Raw genomic sequence first — 21,728 nt, 5'->3', positions numbered from 1 at the left:
CAAAGATTTTCAATGAGCCCTTGCATGCCAGCACACCCTCTCTCCCTTTACTGGGTTCTGTTCTTGGAATCAAATCCAAGAGTTCCCCACTTTAGTCAACTTCTCTGCTCCAGGGGCCAGGTTTATAAAACCACCCCCACCCACCACCCCCACCCCCCCCACCCACCCCCACCACCCACCACCCCACCCCCAGGAACACCCAATCAGGGTATTTGTTTCTCTTTGAGTCAATGCAGGGGCTTGTACTGTTAAGACTGAATTAAACTTGAGAACAAAGGTGCCTTCCTCTACCCGTGGACTGGAGTTTGGCAGCCCGGCCACGCATCCTGGTGTGTGTGGCGCAGCCACCTTAGGAAGCAATTGTGGTCAAACATCCTTGGGGCTTGGGTTTGTCCCAGAGGGTAAGTCACGGTAATTCTGATTCTTTATTTTCTGACTCCAAAGTATTACCGTCTCAAATAATTAAAATGAAAGCAGAATATGTCAATAAACAAATGAATTAATTTAAAAAATCATCAATTGAAAAAATAAGGGTTCCTGGAAGAGGGAGGGTGGGTGAGAGAGGGGATCGAGGAGGTTCACATCAAGGAATTCAAGAAGAAAGAAAATGTTTTGAAACTGACTGTGGCAGCAATTATACAATACTGTGTGATGTGATTGAACCATAGAATGTTATGATATCTGTAAGAGCTCCCAATAAAATGATTGTATAAATAGCTAGCTAGCTAGATGGATAGATAAATAAGTGAATAAACAAACAAACAAACAAACAAACAAATAACTACATTGAAAGGGGAAGCAATGGAGAGGCCCAGTGCACTTCCTAGTGCATTTTCCGTTTCCCTGGCTTTACTCTTGGTCTGGAAGGGAGTCGAAGGTGGAGCCTTCTCTGCTGGAATCATCAGCACCTCTCCGTGGTGTGGGAGTATGCAGATCCGCTCTCCACTGGCTCACAGGTGTGGGCAAGAGAAAAGTTATTCCCCAGGTTGTCCCCCCATAATATATGCCAAATCTAAGGTGCTGATTATACACGTGGAGGTCCACTGCTTAAAAGGGATCTGCCTGAAGGGTATCAGCCATCTAGAGCAGTCAGATCCTATAGTCTGTCCCACCCTAAGTAGAGCCCACTCCCTTCTGAGAAGGATAATGGATTGTTCCCCTGAAGGAGAGCCCAAAGACACTTAAGGTCAAGCCAACTCTGGGAGGACCAAGGTTAGGCTCCCACCTTGACTCTAGAGCCAGCCCATCTTGTTACATTTGTGCCTTCCTGTCACATGTATGCCCCCTAGTGCCTCTCCTTCCTGTTGCATGTATACCCCTAGCTTGTCCCCTTCCTGTCTCGAGTATGCCAATTGTACCCCTTCCTGTTATGCATGTAGTTACCTGTACCTAGGGGGCTTGCACACACACACACCACCCCCACCACCCCCTAGAGTGTAGTTAAGCTTTGGTTGGAAATCTATACTCTCTCTCGGTGTGATCTGGCTGCTGAGAGATCATGGCCATCCTGGAGGTGAGAGCTTGCATGCTTTATCTTGTCTGATGTCTCTTTCATTTTACCCCTCACCATCCCACCCTCTTGCACCCCTTCGATTGTGGAGGTTGGTACCCCACACCCAGGGAATTGTTTTTGTCATTGTGGAGGGTCAGGTGCCGACCCTGCCGGGGCGGGGGTTGCGTTAGCCTTGTGTTTTTGTTACATCTTTTGCTCTCTTCACATTGATTTGGACTTTCTGCAAAAGGAAGACCTATTTGGCGTATTCCAGTTCAGGCAGTGGGGCCGGCGGTTATTGGAGGTTTGGGGCTGTTTTTATAACCCAGCAAGCTGAAGTTTTCAAAGGACATTTGGCAGGCCTGAGGCTTTTAAGATTTTGTGTGAAAAGGAACCGCGTAATAACAGCCCAAGTACTTACATGCCTCACCCTTCACTCCACTAAAAATAAAGAGATTAAAAAAAAACAAACCCAAAATATGCTTAGGTAAGTTTGGACATCGGAACTCCACAGTCTTGATGAAATCCCAGAATCAGTGAATTCCTCTTATAGGGCCAAACATTGCCTTCAGAGAACATTTAAGTCTAATGAAAAAGAAAGACATGGTTACAAATGCCGAGGTGAAAACAGGGACGACCTAGCAGCGCCTCATATTTTAAGGCCCCACGTTGAGTCATAGGTTCGGAGAGCTGTAAAGGATTCCAAAAGTTTGGGATTTGCAGCAAAGATTTTCTTCTTAGGATTTTTTGATCCTCACATTTTAACCAGGCCTATCACTATAGAACCAGAACAGCATGTAGACAACTTAATTCAGAATCTTTTTTTCTGGCTGCCCATATGCCTGATCACTTTTCTACTTTGTCTCCTTCCTGTGTGCCCTCCGTTTGCAAGTTACAAGTTTGCATTTGCAGGAATTTTGCTTTACAAAAAAAAAGAGCTTTCCGTTTGATTCCGAGGGACGGCTGTGTGCCGCGCCAGTGGCTTGACGAGTTCTGCTGCTCTCTGGGTCCGGAGGGACAGAGGTGCTCCACATGCTGGACTCCTTGGGTGCTTGAGAGAACCCTGGCCCAGGGAGGCCCAGAGATCCCCAATCCAAATAGCCCTTTATTGTTTCTCTGCGACCCCTCCAGTTTTAAAAAGTACTGTATTACATTGGGAGCCTCCTGAAAACAGGAGTGGTACCCTATTCATCCCAGAATCTCCCATGCCAGCCAGCCACTAAAGCCCTAATTAATTTGTAGAAGGAACAGTGTGATAAAGCTTTGACGCATCAGAAATACCTCCACCTGCATTCCAGGTCTACCAATGACCAGCAAACTTTTGAGCTGGAAGAGCCAATCAGAACAATTTAAAAATTATTTGAGAGCCATAAACATATTGTTACAAACAAATGAAATCATATTATCTGCATAAATATTTTTTACATGAAACTATGATTGTTGTATTTTCATTTTCAATTTTATCTCAGAGACACATGTATGTACTGAAAGACCCGCATGTGGCTTGGAAGCTGCAGTTTGTTGACCCCTGACCTAGGCCAGAGCACGTATTACTATGGCCTTGGCTTTCCTGATAGGTTTGGGTGGGGGAAGATACTGATCATGTGATTCAGCTGTGCGTAAGTGTTGACAGGGCTAATTGTGAGTACCATCCTGCTGAGTAGAAAATGAACCATCTCAGAAGCAGTTAAGTAGGGATCTTATTACTAGCAAAGAGAGAAGAGCCAGAGTGGAGCGTGTCTTTTGGACCCTGAGATCCTTGCACCGTGAACTTCCATGATTCAGAAGACTGCATCGGAGGAGTGGCAGGGGAGCGGCAGCAACAGAACCAAGAACCCCCGCATGAGACAGAGCAAGCCCCAGAGAAGTAAAAGCTGCGTGCTTTTGAGCAGGAGGCTGGCTTGGGGAGTGGGCACTTAGTTCAGGGAGCTGGGTTTGCTGATCACCGAGCTGGAGCTGACTGCCTTTGGATGATAGCAAAGTAGCGTGCCCTTTGGGAATTTATTGGCAGCCCTAAAAAAACTTCGTAAAATTTCTTGAGTAGGGTAGAGGCCAGGCCAAATGGCTGAGGGTCAGCAAGAGGCCTGGCTGCTGGCACTGAGAGGAGACTGTCCTGACTGAATAGTACCCTGACTGTATCCTAAGCAAGTCTTACCTGAATTGTAACCTGTTAACTTCCCTAACGAACTCTGTAATTATGAGCCCTTGTCTGTGAATGTAATGCCGCCACTGAAATGAATTATAGAATATTGGATCATGGAAGTAGAGTGTTGTGGCAGAGGTACTGGTGTCAGGATAAGGTAAAATGGAATGGAAGGTGGAGGTGTGTCTGACCTCTGTCTTGCGGTGATGGGCCACAGGAGCCGAGGAGGTCAGAGGTGGCCCTTGTGCCATTTCCTCGCCCGGCAATACACCATGTTTCTCATATATAAAATGGGAAATAACACAGCGCAAGTGGGCTTCAAAATGTTTGTGAGAGAATCCCATTATCTTTCAGATAACTTTTCCCACAAACTGTTGGCAGCCCCTTCGTGTGTCAGATAGAATGTGATGTGACATCATGAAGTTTAGAATGCTAACATTATCTTGTCACTGGTTGCCATTGAGGGGCATGGATTCTGGCTCACAGTGACTCCAAGTATGCACAGTAGAGCTTCTCCACAGGGCTGGCTAGGCTCTGACTTCCTGGGAGCAGCCCCATGGGCTGTCTTCCAAAGCATTCTGGTTGGGTTGGAACCACCCACCCTTTCATCCGGTAGTTGAACAGCTGACCACTGACACCACCGGAGAATCCGCGTAAGGATTACAGAGCCATTACCAAGCCGCTGGAGAAGTAGATCGGATAATGCACAGAAAGCACTCAACTTTTTACGAAGGCCTACCTCAGCCAACGTTTAATTAGTTTTTAATTAGACCCTTTTGATTAGCCTATCAAAGTGTTTTTCCATTTTAAAACATGAATCAGACGCACAGCATCTTTAACTGCCCGGCAACTTTGATCAACATAAAGGGATTGGTAACAATGCTCCAACCTGGAGTCATTTCAACCCAAAGCAAACGAAACATCCAGTGCGGTTGTTCAGGCCTTTCATTTCTCACCCAAAACTCACTGCCATCCAGCCAATTCCGATGCATAGGCAGCCTTCCCATAGGTGAATCGATTTTTAACAGTTGAAAATAGTGGACCACTTTTTTACTACCTTCCTTGACCTAGAGTTCCTAGAAACAGCACCGGTTTTTCCTGTTTGGCTTTTAAATTGGGCAGATCTAAATCAACCAGAATATTTAGCCAGAGCATGTTTGTGGGTTTGTTTTGGTTTTTAGGAAAGTAAAGATGGTGAGACTTCATCTCACGTGCTTTGGACATGTTGTCAGGAGAGACCAGTCCCCGAAGCACAGCAGAGTGAAACAGTTGTCCAGTCCTGCTTCATCCTCCCAATCGTTGCATGCCTGAGCCTGCTGTGTCTCTCCATCTCCTTGACAGTCCCCCTCTTGTTCACCTCCCTTCCACTTTACCAGACATGATGGCCTTCAGGCATAGATTCAAATGATGAGTCAGGCATAGATTCAAGTGCTGTCTTCTGTTTACCTCCCGTGTGACCCTGGGCAAGTGTCTTAACCTCTCTGGAGTCCCAGTTTAACTTCTGTGAAATGGGAACCATGTGTGCCTCACAGAGTTGCCATGAGAATTGAAGGAGACACGGATCAAGCCCGAGCGCAGTGTCTGGTACGTAGCAGTGGCTGGCCTTGGGCAGCAATTCCAACTTGCCAGCGGCTCCTCAGGAGAAAGCTGGGTTTTTCTCCTCGGGCCAAGACTGACCACGTCAGAAACCCACAGGGGCAGTTCTACTCTACTCTGTAGGGGGGTGGCTGTGAGTACTAACGAAATGGATCTTCTGGATGAAAGAGTCAAGGACGAACCTGTGCTAAATCCAACACCAAAGACAAAGCCAGCCTCCTTAGACCATGGATCTATCTCACACACAAATAACTAAAACCTAGAGGTGACCTCTTTGAGAAGAGAGGCTCCTATTGTCTATATCAGAGTAAGTGAAAACAGCATTGCCACGCGGGTCCCAGTTCATCCGTGCCTGGCTTATTCCACACGCAATGTGCTTAAACACGCCTCTGGTCAACGGAGGGCTGCAGACATTCGTCTCCGCCTGATTAGGGGGCCTTCCAGAAATACTGTCCAAACACAACTGGCTTCTGAGATGGTCTGCTGGGCCATTTACCTTCAAGGCATAGAGGCCAGTCAGCCCAGAAGATGATGGGGACTCTCTGGGGGATCCCAAAAGGGTAATCTTGGTATAGTTTTTTCTTCAAGGACACAGGGGGATCCCAGGGACTTATTAGGAACAAGGTTTTAAACATTGCAAACTGCTTTGGTGAGAAAAAGGCCAGGGAAGTTGCTCTGAGGAATTTTTTCCATCAGGACAAAATATCTACTCAATCCTGAAGGTTCATAAGGGCTGTCCTAGCAGAATTTTGTTGGGAAACTTTTCTCTCTTCCCCTTCAGACTTCCTTTCATTCCCCAAACTCAAGTAAAAGTTCAAAGGAGCAGATCTTGAGTACCCCAAGGATGCCAGGAATGGTCATTTTGACTCGGTGTCAGTCAGAGGACAAAGAATTCTGGAAAGGGTTATCCACGGTGGCAGCGTCGACTCTGATCAGAGTGACCATAGAAAGCAGGCTGGAACTCTTCCCTGGAGTTTCAGAGGCTGTACATCTTTACAGGAGCAGAAAAACACATCTTTCTCCCTTGGAGAAGCTGGTGGGTTTGAACAGCCGACCTTTTGATTTGCAGCCCAACCTCTAACCCACAGAACCACCAGGTGAAGAGAGGTAGAAACACTGCCTTTCGAAATACATAGGCCTCGATGGAGCATATGTTGAGAAAGAACAGCTTCACATTTTATTATTTCTGTTTAATATAACTTTCTATGATTTTGTACCAATATACATACTTTTTTACTTCTTATATTAGCTTTTAAAAGCATTCTCTTGAAATAATACCTGATTTTCTTCTGTTCAAGTTTAGCTTTACAAGTGACTTCTGCAGTTATAACTTGGTCCTCCGCATGGATCTAGCCTTTTAGGATGGGCAGGTGTTATGCCAATACCCAAGGTACTCAGACTGGGGTAACTCCTATAATACATCAGTCAGTTAACAACATAATTATAAACACCGGTAACCATCGTATTTGTTTAAGAAGATAATAAAATGCCTCCTAATCAAGCCTGGGAGAAGACCTGGTGGCATAGTGGTCATGTGTTGGGCTGTGGTCTACAAGGTCCGTAGTTTAAAACCATCAGCGTCTCCACAGGAGAAAGATGGGATTTTTTACTCCTATAAAGAGTTATAGCCTCGGAAAAACACAGGGGCAAATCTACCCTGTCTTATAGGGTTGCTGTGAGTTGGAATCAATTTGATGTCACTGAGTTTGTTTATTTGAGTAAACACATCTTAGGGTCAAGAGTCCATGAAGCAAAGAAATGAGTTTAAAAACCAAGAAGGAATGATAAAGGCTAGGAATTACAGAATATAAAATTATAATTAGAATGCCATTTATGAATGAATATGAAATATAAAATATGTTGTATTTATCTCATTCATTTCTTGCCTTTTTAAAAAATCGTTTTATTAGGGGCTCATACAACTCTCATCCCAATCCATACATACATCAATTGTGTAAAGCACATTTGTACATTCATTGCCCTCATCATTCTCAAAACATTTGCTCTCCACTTAAGCCCCCGGCATCAGGTCCTCATTTTTTCCCCTCCCTCCCCGCTCCCCTCTCCCTCATGAACCCTTGATAATTTATAAATTATTATTTTGTCATATCTTGCCCTGTCCGACATCTCCCTTCACCCACTTTTCTGTTGTCCGTCCCCCAGGGAGGAGGTCACATGTAGATCCTTGTCATCGGTTCCCCCTTTCCAACTCACCTTCCCTCTAGACTCCCAGTATCGCCACTCACACCACTGGTCCTGAAGGGATCATCTGCCCTGGATTCCCTGTGTTTCTGGTTCCTATCTGTACCAGTGTACATCCTCTGGTCTAGCCAGACTTGCAAGGTAGAGTTCAGATCATGATAGTGGGGAGGGGGTAGGAAGCATTTAGGAACTAGAGGAAAGTTGTATTTTTCATCGTTGCTACATCGCACCCTGACTGGCTCATCTCCTCCCTGAGACCCCTCTGTAAGGGGATCTCCAGTGGCCTACTAATGGGTTTTGGGTCTCCACTCCACACTCCCCTGATCATTCACTATGGTAAGATTTTTTGTCCTGATGATGCCATATACCTGATCCCTTCGACACCTCGTGATCACACAGGCTGGTGTGCTTCTTCCATGTGGGCTTTGTTGCTTCTGAACTTGATGGCCGCTTGTTTACCCATTTCTTGCCTCAAGGTTTTAATAAAAGGTCGTGCTGTCAACCACACCTCCACGGACTCCTCCTAACTAATTTCAGTCATTCTGTTATTTACCAAATATTTATTACACACTTATTAAGCATAGGAAGTACATGGCTTCTTCTGGTCAAGAAGGCCTTACAAAGAAGTAGCAGGAGTTGAGTATATAAAAATACACATAACAAGTTATTTTAGATGCAGTAGTATGGTTAGCAGAGATATAAGAAAAGAATACAAGAGTTGCCTGGGAAGCAGAATACAATGGGGAATTCTCCGAGAATGTAACAGTTGAGCAAGGCATTAAAGGAGGTGTAGGCTTCCAGCACATGGATAAGATTTTTTTTTTTCAAGCAGAGAGAACAGTACGGAAAGAAAAGGTAGGTAGGCAAAAACTAGCATGGTGCCGGGAGGTGCTGCAGACACAGGATGATGGGGTGTGGGTAGGGAAGAGACCAGACAGATGGGAAGAGGGCTCATGTTCCAAACTCAGGAATTTGGGGATTGTCCTGCAGGAGATGAGAATTTCGACGAATTTTAAAGAGAACAGTGTCATAATGATTTTGGTTTCTGTTTTCTCAATAAGCATAACTATAGGGTGGAACTATAAAGCCAAAGGGAAATGTATCATAGCAACAGGGCAGAATGCTGAGATTATCCTTCATACTCTGCTTCGTCCCTGTCTATTAATACTTGTCTGTTTGTCATCTCCTAAGAACCCCAGGTAGTTTTCCTTTCAAGTAGCAAAGAACGGGCTCCCTAATTATGCACTGTGGGCTATGTGTATAAAATAGCTTTGGCCAGCACTTTAGCCTATTGTGAGATTCCTTATTTATAGTGTGTTTGCATCATCTGTCAAGTTTCAGCTCTTTCCTTTAGCTTTTTGTTGTTTTCAAATATGGCAACGATGACTTCAAATTCTGTTTAAGTATAGATATGTTATTCATAGCATGCAGCATAAAGTTCAAAGTCAATCATAAGACATTACATAAAAGCTGTTAACACCCCGAGGGAGTCTCTGGGTGGTACAAATAGTTAAAACACTTGATTACTAACCAAAACATGGTGGCTGGAACCCACACACAGGGTTGGGGTAACCACTGGTTAGAACTGACTCTATGAGAACTATCAACAAAAACATTTTGGCAGCTACTGGTCTTTCCAACTCATCTGAAGCCTTTTCCTCCACACATCTTACACGTTAACCACCGGATTGCATTTGTTGTCTGTTGAGGCCGTATATTTTCCAATGTGCGTCCCTCTGCCCAAGGGAGTGCTGGTGGCATAGAGATCTGAAAGGACAGCGGTTCAAAATCGCCAGCTGCTCCACAGGGGAAAGACAGGGCTTTCTACTCTTATAAAGAGTTACAGTCTTGGAAACTCACGAGGCAGTGGTAGCCTGCCCTATAGGGCAGTTATGAGTCAGCATCAATTTGATGGCAGTGAGTACCTCTTCCATTTGCTCTTTCATCTGTCTGAAATCATCAATATTGCCTGTATGCAGGAGTGCTCAATTACCATCATATTCTGCATAACTCTGTTACATGCTATCACAAGGCACTGTGGTCTCCCTGAATTTGTCTCTGCTGTTAGGCCTTGTCCGCAAGACCAGGGGTTCGCTCCGATTAATCATTTTTGCCGTGGAGTCAAAGCATCGATCAGATCCACTGCTGAGAATTCTGGGTCCCAGCCACCTTGTAGGACAGAACAGAAACTGCTCCATAGGGTTTCTGGAGTTGGAAATCTTTACGGCAGCAGACTGCCTCATCTCTTCCCCAAGGAACGGCTGGTGGGGTTTGTTTTTGAATCACTAACACCAGCACTTAACCCAATGCACCACCAGGGCTCCTTATCAAAGCTCAGTGGATGGCATATTGTTAGAGCTAACTAAATGTAGCAGACTTTGCAGAACAAGATTGTAACACATTAAAAAGATAAAGCATGAAAATATCTTTGTGACTCTGGTTTGGAAATGACTGAACAGTCAGCGGAGACCGGGTCTCCCGCCTTACTTCCTGACCATAGGGAGCTACAGTTTTGGGGATTGCAAAAACCGACTCCAAATAAATTATCTTTTTTTTTTTTTGAGATCTATTGAAACCAATTCCTAAATGTCCACGCTCTCATTTGCATTCCTATAAACAGTTGCAGGCTCAGAACTCACAGGAGCAGTTCTACCCTGTCCTACAGGGTCGCTTTGAGGGGGGATCCACCCGACGGCACTGAGTTTGGGCTTGTTTCTTGTTTTTCAACCCACCAATGAATCAAGCATTCGTAAAAGAAATATTAAATGTGTATATCACTTGAATATCAACACTTTATTTTCCTCTTTGGGGCTAAATACAGAGCAGTGCCTCCAACATATTTTCAATGAGAATATAAATAACAACATCAGGAACTAAAAACCTTTGAAGATGAATCAATAATACCACATGCCTATCAGCTGAATATAGTGCTATTAACGTTCTGAAAAATTAAAGACAAAGCTATTTTTGGTTGGTTACTGTTTTTAAAAGTCTATCTTTTTAATGTACCCGAGTGCTAAACACTCAGTCCTACGGGACAATGAAGCAATGAAGGACGAAGAGCCGAGAGATAGTCTACTTCATGGGGCTTAAAGGCCCTTCCTTCCTTCCTTCCTTCCTTCCTTCCTTCCTTCCTTCCTTCCTTCCTTTCCTTTCCTTTCCCTTCCTTCCTTTCCTTTCCTTTCCCTTCCTTCCTTCTCTCTCTCTCTCTCTCTCTTTCTTTTCGTAGTTAGTTCAAGGACTGTTTGTTGGCCTTTAGGAGTGTTTTCTAGTCCAGTCCAGTTGGGGCACCAAGCCCTGGTCCCAAAGTCCACCTTCAGCATTCCCTGGGGACCTCATGGCTCTGTTCCCTTGCTGTTCTGTTGCACCCCTTTAGTGTTTTGCCTCGGTGTGGCGGGATCAGATTGGGTGCAATTCCCACACTGTGTCTCCGGTGCTGTCCCCTATAGGGCTATGGGTCAGTGAGGGGCGTCATGTCACATAGTGGGGCCGGCCACGTGGTCCTCTCTGTGGACTTGCTGCTCTAAATGGGAACATCGTCCTCAAGGCCTGGTGGGCCAGGATGTGCTCCACTCTCTCCTACCCCTTCATCTACTCCCGTGTGCTCCAATCAGATAAGTCCCTCTCTGGGAGTGCAGATTCACTGCTGTCCTCTGATATAAATTCTTCTGGGGGGAGGGGCAGGTGTTCACGGAGTTGGGATGGGGGCCAACCCCTCAGAACTCTCCACTGGTTCCCTAGTCCATGCCGGCACGTTGCATTCACATCTTGGAGCACTGGGTGGAAGTCTGGTAAAGGCCCTTTCTAGACCAAGGCATTCTGCTGTTGAACTACTCTAGATTGAACTGCTGATTTGATACACTTCCAAATGCATGTGACTTTTCATAGAAGATGTTGCATGCGCTCCTCTGGTTTGTGTCTTATTTTCAAGCGTTTTATCCTTTCTTGACATTGATTTTAAAAGATGACACATCTGTGCCCAGCCTCATTGTCAGAAAGATGGCAATCTATCGAATTCATTTAAATGTAATAGTCAAGCCTGTTTATCTAAGCACATCTTCTAAGGTCTGAATGGTTTTAAATGCTTAAACCTTGAAGAAGTAGACAATGGAAGATTTTTAGACTGATCCTTACAACACTGCATTACCTGTCTTTCTCTGTTGTTAATTTAAGATCCCTAAATTAATAGTCTCTTAAAGAGACTAGTATAACTATAAGAAATTAATGTTTATTGCGTTTATATAAAACACACCATTTTAATCTCTTGACAAAGGTTTTCTGTGACCAAAATCTAACACTAGACACGTTAACCAATTTACAAGGTGAACTGTTTTTGTTTCCCTCATTTTTTGTCCTTTTGTTTTGTTTTTGCACCCATGCCTACTTTATTATGCAAAAGCTTTGTATCAATTTACTTTTTGAGCTATTTAAGACCAAGCCAAATTATTCCTTCAGTACATCTTAAACAATCCCTTAAAGACCTCTTTTTCTTGGCTATGTTTTCAATCTTGGCTTATCACTATAATATTTCATGCTCTGTGCTTCTGAAAAAATTCAATATTCAAGAACAAAGTAATCCAGAGCTTTACTTCATTTCAGTCTTTTTGTGTCCTACGGCTGTCCCCACTCAATGACCCAGTTTTTATTGTGTCACATCTCACTGTTGCTGACTGTGACCAGCTTGCCTAATCCTTTTCCTGTCCCTTATCAGTTTTCTCTGAATTCAGAAAAAAATTTTCTTTTTCTTATTCTTTCCACTTCTCCCTTCACAGCTTTTAGATTCCCACTGAGCCCCGCCCACCCCCGCCCCCAGCTCCCCTCAGGAGACTCCATGCTCCTGTGGCAGCTACTCAGAGACACAAAGACAAATGGGCAGCGAAGGTCTGTCATCAATATTCTCTTTATACCATCTTTAGAAATGGTGGGCGGTGAGTGGCAGGAAGGAGCTAAACAATTTGGCACTATGTATCAAAGGGCCTTATAATAGTTATAGCCTATGAACCAGAGACTGTACTTCTGAAAACCCAGCTAATCAATGGAAAGAAGATATGGAAAAGGCTGTGTGCATGAGATGTTCTTTGCAATGTTGCATATAAAAGCAAGAGAAGAGAACAACACAAACATCCAACAGTGATCCATCTCATTGATAGAATATTTTACAACCATTAACACTCACTGCCTTTTAGTCGATTCCATGTCGTATCGCACCGAGAGGGCAGGAGACAATGCCCCGTTAGGTTTCTAAGGCTGCAAAGCTTAGCTTTCGGAGCTGCTGGTGGGTTGGAATTGCTGACATGCTGGTTAGTAGCCCAATGCATAAGCCGCCATGCTGCCAGGGCTCCTTACACTCATGCGTGATGACGGTTATGTAGATATCTGGGATATGGGCAAATATCGGCAATATTCTCAGTAAAGTGGGCTGTAAAATTATAAGTGCCTATGATCAGAACTATGATTTGTTGGGTCTTTAAGAAGCATTTACCATGGGAAAGCTACAAGAAAGCTTGCCTTTTGCTGCTGAATCACATTGTTTTGGGGGTAGTGGAGTTCTACTATTTATCTCCTTTACGCTTCACATTTTGCGGTGATTCTCATTTAAGATCAATTTTGAATATAAACCGTTGTAAATAATCACTTAAGTAAGCTGTGTCAAATGACTAGAAGACTGTTTCAGATGGCATTCTAGTTACATGTAACGAGGGGCCAGTGAGATGGTGAGTCCACCCTTTCATTCACCATCACATATCATCCCCAAAAGGATGAGGAAAGAAAAAAAGATATATACCCTGTCTGTAATTACATTAAAATTACTGGCCCCTTTATCCTCTCCTAAGTTGGGAGTCGCTCGACCTTTAGTTGAACGCTTTCCATCCATTTTCTGCAGCCGGGGAGATCTTTCTAGAACCTACCCCTGTCCCTGAGAGCCCGCTGTGTAAACCATTTGGAGATGCAGCATAATATTGCAATCTTTGGCTGAGCTTGCTAGTTCCTCCCAGGCTTCTTTCTCTTGCCCTGCACCTTTTGGCTCACACGCCGCCCTGCCAACGATTTGCAAGCTCTAAAACGGCACTCAGTCACTGTCTCTTAACCCTGAACCCGCTCGTTCTTCAAATCTCAAGTGTCACTTTCTTGGGGAGGCTTTCCAGATGCACCTCATTTAGATGTCTTTTCCGTTATCCTGCAGCACCCCCACTTAGTACACTGGCCTCTCATTGAGTTGCTTTATCAGCCTTTCCCACGAAACTGCTTGTTTCCGTGTGTAGACAAGGGTGAGCGTGTAAGCATTTAACACTCCAGCCATCCCTCCCCCATGTTCAGACAGAGTGAGGCACGGGGAATGCTGAGTGAAGGTGATGAAGGGCCACGTGCTAATGTGCTAATCCTGGACACTAAGCCCAGGAGCTGCCTGAACTCCCAATGTGCTGACGTGCCAATGTCTTCTCTACTTCAATTTTCACACACACCGGAAACCAGCCAACACCAATAGAAAGCATTGGTTTGGCCCGAAACAAAGATCATGGTTTTCTTCAAAGAAAGCAGAGAAACAATTCGATTGGGTTTTTGACTGATTCATTTGTTTCTTTTTTTCCTACCCTTATTACCTGAGAGGGCTTCAAAAAGTTTCATGGAAAAATGGAATTAAAAGGTAATGGGAACATTTCCACAAACTTTTTGAAGGCCCTTACATTTGCATTTTAAACAATATATTCATGACTGTAAAATTAACTGAAAATGATAATAAAGCCCTGTCCCCAAATTTTGTCTTAAAATTTTTTTAAACAGTGATTATAATTCTAACATTTTAGTTATTAATTTCCTATTCTAATATTAGGAGTTTAAGTGCAATAGATGCCCTATTTAAAATAAAAATCTGGGATCAATCTTGAAATAGAAAAGCATTTCTCAGTTATTTCCTTCTCAATTCTTTAGGCTTCTCTTTGTTTTCTTATGCAGTCACTTATCTACTCGTGCCTGGAAGCACAAACACATGTAAGTTTTAGAGAACTGTTCAGACAGAACAGTTGAATTTCAAATTATTGGAGTATACCTTACCTAGTAACAATTTTGGTTTGGGGGTTTGTTTGTTTTTTATGAGCTCTCACAACAGGAAACAGGCTCATCATTGGAGTAGTACATTGGAGGAGAATTGTCGGTATAACTTTGTAGATGATTTTTAAATCAGCAATACACAATTTGGTCTATAAAGTGAAGCACTGCATTATGGGTTGTGCTCCTCCTACAAAACACACTTTGGAGCTCCACACCTGTACCTGTGGACGGAACAATATTTGGAACCTCGGGCTTCTTTGCTATGTTAATCAGGCCATCAGGAGTAGAGTGGTTTCTAAGCCTAATTACTTCTGCCTTACAGAAAGGACAGATGAGTCACACAGACTTGAAGAGGAAGACAAACAAGGGAGACAAATGCCTTTACCTGCTGTCGGCAACTCCCAGAAGCCAATATAGACCACAGAACCGCACCCTGGATTTCAACTCCCAGCCTCCCGAATTGTGAGTGAATAGATTTTTATTTATTAAACTCACCCACTTGTGCTATTTCTGCTACTGCCACATTAGGTAACTAAGAGACAATGTAAAAATGAACAAGGCAAAATGTGGAAATCCTAAACTGAGCTAGATGTGCATAAAGGGAAACTTGTAAAGAATGGTTTTTGATGTGGTTACAATTGGCTTTCAGGGAAGAAACGTGTTCCTCTTAAAGGTATGATTCCTTGTAGGGAAGAAAAAAAACCTGTGATGAAAATAATATCCCTTAAATCAATCCACCAACCGTTCATACCCAAGCAGTTTGTCATAGCTCAATTTCCTTAGTCAGGTATCCCATATTTGCAGAACAGCCAATTTAGGATCATGAAGATAGTTCCGTGGGTGGTCATAGCTCTCACTATACAAACCATAGGCATCTGGTTTCAAATCAAACCTCCTGTGAATTTATCTGGTATGAAGCAGTTCTTCAGTGAATTATGATCTACTGAATGAGATCTCAAAGATTAATGTGCTTAGTGCATTGCCTGCAACATAGAAAGCTCTTGAACGCTGGATTTTTTTTATCCTCTTGTATGCTAATAAAAAATATGTAATAAAAAATAACCCATAACCCCAAAGAAGCACCCAAGACAGAAAAATGAAACACTGTTCATACTTGAACATAAATATTTATAATTTATTGTAAAAAAATTAATTTGCGTACCACTGCCATAAATACTGAACATGGTTTTATGGAAATGACAATTTCATGATAAAAATCATTCAAAGTACCATGATAACCCACATGTTTTCCCTTTTAACCTCAGTCTGAGTTATGACTTAAGTTAGACTCTAACCTTAGCAGCCATGATTGTTTGATCTTTTAAAATATAGCTAAGTACACAAGAACAATGGCTAGCAGGTGCTGCAAGAATCACAGTCAGGTGCACAGGCCAAAGGGTGGGTAAAACAACAACAACTCCTTGCTGGCTTGTCTTGTTGGTTCTGACTCAGGGCGGCCCCAGGCATGTCAGGGCAGAGTCGGCTCCACCGGGTTTCCAAGGCTGGTGTCTCAGGAATAAATCATCAAGCTTTTCTTCAGAGACATCTCCACACTGATGGTTAGCACAGCTGCTAATCGTTTGCCCCATCCAGGGACTCCACGACATGGACACCAGGGATGTTTGAAAGAAAGGCACACAGTTCTATTTACCACCCCTCATCGGAAGTATGATAATAAAACTGGTGTACACGGACCACCAAGAGACACAGTTCTACACACAGGGAAAATTCACCAACAGCAAAAGAAGCGACATCGAGTGAACATCGCTGGGTGTGAGGCTTTCATGTCCTGTGACGACCAAGTCCAATCATCCCCCAACCTTGGCATTTCGGTGTACTTGCGTTGCCTTTTTTCTTCTCATTGCTGGATCTCTGAGGATTTCCTCTTTCATTCTTCTAGAAGAATCTTTCAGGTTAATCACTCAAGAACTCTCAGTCAAATCTCTTCGATACAGGACCTCATCCTCATGTCCCCTCTGTTTGAAGAGAGCTGGTCAAAGTCTTGGAGGTGGAAACGGGTTGCCAGTTGATTTACCATTCTCTTCAAGGCAAGAAACGCTGCAACGACTTGGAAAGTCAGGAAGAGGGTGTAGATCATGTGGATTGCCTTTTCCATCGGCAAACTCTTCAAGCCACCATTAAAGAGCAAGAAAAGAATTAAAGGCAACTGTAACAGAAGGCTCAAAAGCCAAAAGCCAGCCAACTCGGGAACCTGCAAGGACACACGAGGAAGAGTGATCAAGAAGGTCAATAGAGCACAGTCTGTCATTCACACAGGTTAGCAAGAACTTGGCACTGCTATCATCCCACGCTGGGCCAGGAGCTGTGGCATTTCACAAGTACCAAGGGATGGTTCCTAACTCAGAACCCACAGTCCAGATGGGAAGACGAAACTAATTTATATGACACAACCCTCAAATACTGCATCCAGTTTAGAGAATAGCTAAAGCAACCTTTGGCTATAAAGGCTAAATGCTACCAGAAAGAAGATGAGAGAGCAACTAGGGCAGGTGCCAGAGAGATTTCAAGGATAACGGCCTTTAAAGTTGGGTAAGCTGAAGAAGAGGCAAAAAGGGAAGCAAGCAAAGATAAGGAACCAACACCCAGCCTGGAATGACTGCTTGGGCTAGGAAACAGCAGGGATAGAGCGGAACAGGCCCAGTGGGTCCTCATTCGAAGGGCCTTGAAAAGCCATTGCAATCTCCAGGCATTATCCCTGAGCTCTGAAAAGAGCCAATGTTTAGGGAACCTAACTGATGAGGAAAATCATCTTTGTGTGTGGCCCAGAAAATTAGCTTAGAATTTCCTCATCAGGAAACAAACTCATTGACAAAGTGTTTTCAGGAACAAGAAGGCACACAGGAAGAACTGTCAGCTCTTCAGTGCTTCTGCGTTCTGGTACTTTATATGTAAATCATTTCATTTAATCTCAGCACACCTGTGAGCTCCCATTGTATACTTTTCCCATTGTATACTCAGATTAGGAGGAAGCATGGTAAGAATTGCAGGCAACTGTAGGAGAGGGCCCTATGGAAACTAAGCACAGGGATCGCCGCGGCCCACGCAGAAGCACTGCAGCCAGTCCAATGTGAACGGCAGTCACCTGCTCCTCGGCCACATTTAGCTGCCCTTTCCTTGTAAAACTCCCCTGGCCCGTGTGTGCCACACCGACAGAAAGGAGAGAAGAGCCTACCTTCTCCTGCAGGTTACCCATGTAGCCCAGATACAGCCGGATGACCTCCACCAAGGTGACTAGGATGATAATCGTGACCACAATAAACTTGTAGTAATCGGGCAAGAATGAATACTAAAAAACAAAAATAGACACGTGTGGTTAACATTGTCACATACAGCAAAACGGACCTGTTATAGATGAAAACAATCCTGCTAGTGTCGCGCTGCCAGTGATGGAACGCGACCTCAGCGTCGGAAGAGGCTGCACGGACTTACCTTCATGTAAAGCATCATGATGCTGCTCACCCACCAAAAGGGGAAAAAGTACGTGTTAAAATAAAGGGACACCTGCAGCACCAGACTGGAGACCATCTCGTCATCTGTGGGAGAGAGAGAGAGAGAAAAGGAACAAATTGGAAATGCTGGTTGGTGCACAATAAAGCCTGCCCTTCCTTAGCGGGAAGTATAGGATTGGCCCAGCAACGCTCCAAATGTGAGCCCTACTTGCTCTAAGTCACCGACAGTGAATGGGCTCTGGCTGCTTTATCATTTTGCCGTGGCAGTGTGCTGGCACTTCTACGCACTCCTGGTAGAGACTAAATGTGCAGTACCAGACCGAGTCTTCTTGGACAGATAGCAATCGTTGCCATCACCTCCTTTGTAGAGGTCTATGTCAACGGCCTCTACAATGAACACATAGAGACATAAAAACTAGTCTCTTACATATAAACTAATCTCATACAAAATGAATCTGCCCCCAAATTATAATTAGGCACATTCCCCTTAGCATCATACTCTAATCCAGTGGTTTTCAACCTTCCTAATGCTGTGACCCTTTAATATAGTCCCTCATGTTGTGGTGAGCCCCCAACCATAAAAGTATTTTCATTGTTACTTCCTAACTGTAATTTTGCTACTGTTATGAATCAGGTAACCCCTGTGAAAGGGTCATTCAACCCCCAAAGGGGTCAAGACCTACAGGTTGAGAACTGCTGCTCTAAGCCCACTCATTTTCTAATGGCTAATTCAAGGCCCCCTTTCTCATCAATCCTCCTTGATTACGTTCCCCACGCCAGCTCTTTGTTCTCTGAGCAGTTAGCACTCTAAACTGTGCATGGAAAGAGTTGTTAAAGACACACATTCTGAGTTCCAGACTCAGCTCAGCACTGAGGAGACCACGAGGCTGGCAGCTCACTCTGTCTCCAATGCCATACTTGGGATGCCGTGGCTAATCTCCTTGAGCCTCAATTTCTTCATCTGGATAATGGTAACACAAAAATGGCCCCACAGGCTGCTTGGGAGCATTAACTAAATTTTTTTAAAAAAACCAAAAATACCTTCACTGCCATCGAGAGGATTCCGGCTCAACTGCCACCCGTGAGTTTCCGAGGCTGTATATCTTTATGGCAGCAGACATCCTCATTTCTCTTCTGCTGAGCAGCTGGTGGTTTCAAACTGCTGACCTTGTGGTTAGCAGCCCAATACATAACCCACTATGCCAGCAGGACTCTTTATGAGGATTAGAGATCATACAAAACACTACACCCTAGTCTTGTGCCTGGCACTTAGTGGGCACTCAATACATATTAGTAACCTTTCCTTCTGCTCATGCACAGGATCGTGGTTGAGCACTGGCTACATTGAACTCTGAATTGGGGGCTTCTCAGAACTTGACATTGTGCTTTATGACAGTAAATACCAGGTATGCTTAAGTGAACGTGTGGTGGAATGCAATGTCTTAATATGGCTCTTCTATCCAGTCTGTATAACGCCCACCAACGGACTGGGTGGGCCTAGGCAAACAGGGCATGTGTAACACTAATAGAGAGAGTAGCCGATTTTTGTTACCTCCCCACTGGTTATCAGGATGGGCCCTTTGAAGAGAAGGGAGGAACCCCGAGGACTGTGGAAGAACATGTTCAACATCTCTGTCTGAAGGGGCGGAGACCACCGAGACCAGAGGCAGCACAGGCTGTGACCCAGAGCCTCAGAGGAACAGGGCTGAGATGATGGGGTACCTTCTCCTCCTTTGGCTATAGACTATGGAACCATGGAACCGAGTGACAGGCAGGCTGGCTTCCTGGCCCATGGAGGCAAAGGCAGGCCATGGGACCATGTGGCTGAGAGGCTGAGAACCGGAGAGAGACTTGGTTACCACGTGGCTGAGAAGCAGAGAGACAAGGCTGCTGATCCCGACTTGGGGTAACTTAATGGTTCCCCTAAAAAATTCCCTTCATTGCGAGTACTGAGTTCTGGGTGGCCATTGCAACAAATTATCAAATTCAGTATCGATGCAGAGTGATGTGGGGGGAACAGTGGGTGTCAGAATAGGTAACTAGGGATGGGGCATGTGTGGGCCATGTCTAATTCTTGCCTGATTCCTGGTAACAGGGAAGCCAGTGAAGGTCAGATATGTCCACGTCCATTGCCGGTTACCGTGGAAAGACTGACCAGAAACAGACTGTTACAGGGACATTACCAGTGCAGCTATTCATGACGCATGGATTTCCTTTATCTGAGCGTGAGTCATGTTTAGGTGCTGACTCATAGGGGCCTCGTGTACAACGGAAGGATGCACTGCCCGCTCCTGCGCCAAGCTCAATTGTGGTGATGTCTGAGCCCAAAGCCTGTTACTCAGTAGCTTTTGCTCTTATGGAAGGGAGAATAGCCCTAAATTAAAATTTTTATTTTAAAGCTTCAACAACTGACTAAATTCTAACAACTTAGGAGCAGATACATATTTTGAGATAAACTGTCCTAAAAATATGAGGAAAAATTACAAGCCTTGATGGAAAGATGATTTTCCCCTTTTTCTCTATAATCACTTTGACCTGCCATTTAATGCTTTAAATTAAGCTATCAGAAAGAACCATAGTCTCTCAGGACAAGAAGGGTTCTTCAAAAGTAAAAATTGGATTGTGGTACAATGTATAAAACAAAAACTGACGAACGTTTCATGATGCAGGCAAAGCAGAGGTAATCCTAATTTCGGTGCCTATAAATGACGTTTTACGGATGCCCATGCAGTTATTGTCTATTGCTGTCCCAGAAGCAAACCAGGTGCCCTGCAAAGCATCCAAGGTTTCTTCCCTGGCCTCTTCTAGAAAAGTATGCTGCCGTCTCACGTCTATCACGACCTCGTATCATCCTATTTTACTATCTGTTAAACCTCAGCTTTAACATCAGAAATGTGAAAACCTAATTTTTCACATTATGGGTTTTTGGTGGGTTGTTTTGCTACCTCCGAAATCATAAACCGAAAGCCATCTAGTTGATTCCGACTTCCAGAAGCCCTGTAGGGCGTAGGAGAACTGCTGTCAGGTTTCTGAGACTAACTTTCCAGAGCAGCTGGCGGGGCTGGACCACCTACGTTGGACTTAGCAGCTCCTTGCTTACTTAGCACACTGTGCCGCCTGGGCTCAATCGTGAATCACATCTGGGGAACGGGCGTGATCAAGGTGACAAAGTACCACCCTGGGGACTGCTTTTCTGGGCCTCCTTTAACAAGACAAAGAAATTCCCTAAAATCAGAGGAAAAGATTTCTATTTCCCAGCGGGCTTGGGTGATGAACCGGCAAGGGGCATCAAGGCTTGGGGGAGACCGCGTTATTGTTGGTCCTTCGGCTGCTAGCTGGTCATCGTGCTAGCTCGTGACCAGACGCAGTGAGACCAGCTGGCAGGGCAGGGGCGAGTCTTGTTTGGTGACGGCTGCGCCACTCGCGTGGACAGTGGTTTATGTCTCCTTAAAACGACATCGTTTTCCTCGTTTCTGCTGGGAAGGGGGCTTGTAGGGAGGCGAGAAAAGAAAAAAGGCCAAGGCGAGGAAGGGGGTGCACTGGTGGCGGCGCTACTTGATTCCCCAGATGCTGTCCCCAAATGCCAGGGCCGATCAAAGCCAAGCCAAGCCAAGCCAAGTCGGCCTTCTCGGAGGCGCGGAGCGCTAGGGAGACGCCAGCCCAGCCGCTCCTGGGTTTCGCCCTGGCCTCCTCGCGGGCTGCCCTTGGAACACACAAGGTCAAAGGCGGCCGCCGCCCCTTCCAGGCCGCACCGCGGGACAGACCGGCGGGCCGA

General features: G+C 44.7%; 1 protein-coding gene across 1 annotated transcript; it reads right to left on the bottom strand.

Moving 5' to 3' along the window:
• Positions 1-15,597: 15,597 nt before the first annotated feature.
• TMEM17 (transmembrane protein 17) lies at positions 15,598-19,090 on the bottom strand. The gene is made up of 4 exons (XM_045294212.1): positions 18,995-19,090; positions 17,934-18,037; positions 17,677-17,790; positions 15,598-16,695 (listed from the first exon to the last, which is right to left on the bottom strand). The coding sequence occupies exons 2-4, from the start codon at positions 18,027-18,029 to the stop codon at positions 16,420-16,422; spliced, it is 486 nt and encodes a 161-aa protein (XP_045150147.1). The 5' UTR covers positions 18,030-18,037; positions 18,995-19,090; the 3' UTR covers positions 15,598-16,419.
• Positions 19,091-21,728: the final 2,638 nt, after the last annotated feature.

Source organism: Echinops telfairi, unplaced genomic scaffold (assembly GCF_000313985.2).
Source record: "Echinops telfairi isolate 266 unplaced genomic scaffold, ASM31398v2 ScPeMD7_2573;HRSCAF=3158, whole genome shotgun sequence".
Classification (NCBI taxonomy): Eukaryota; Metazoa; Chordata; class Mammalia; order Afrosoricida; family Tenrecidae; genus Echinops; species Echinops telfairi.
The sequence above is the reverse complement of the archived record's forward strand: the minus strand, read 5'-3'. Positions and strand labels throughout refer to the sequence as shown.

What these genes read in the sequence shown, in the direction of transcription:
- TMEM17 (XM_045294212.1), bottom strand. Translation starts at nt 18,029, where the DNA reads ATGGTCTCCAGTCTGGTGCTGCAGGTGTCCCTTTATTTTAACACGTAC. An exon ending in TCATGATGCTTTACATGAAG is followed by an intron (nt 17,791 to 17,933) that starts GTAAGTCCGTGC and finishes TTTGTTTTTTAG; the next exon opens with TATTCATTCTTGCCCGATTA. An exon ending in TGGGTAACCTGCAGGAGAAG is followed by an intron (nt 16,696 to 17,676) that starts GTAGGCTCTTCT and finishes GTGTCCTTGCAG; the next exon opens with GTTCCCGAGTTGGCTGGCTT.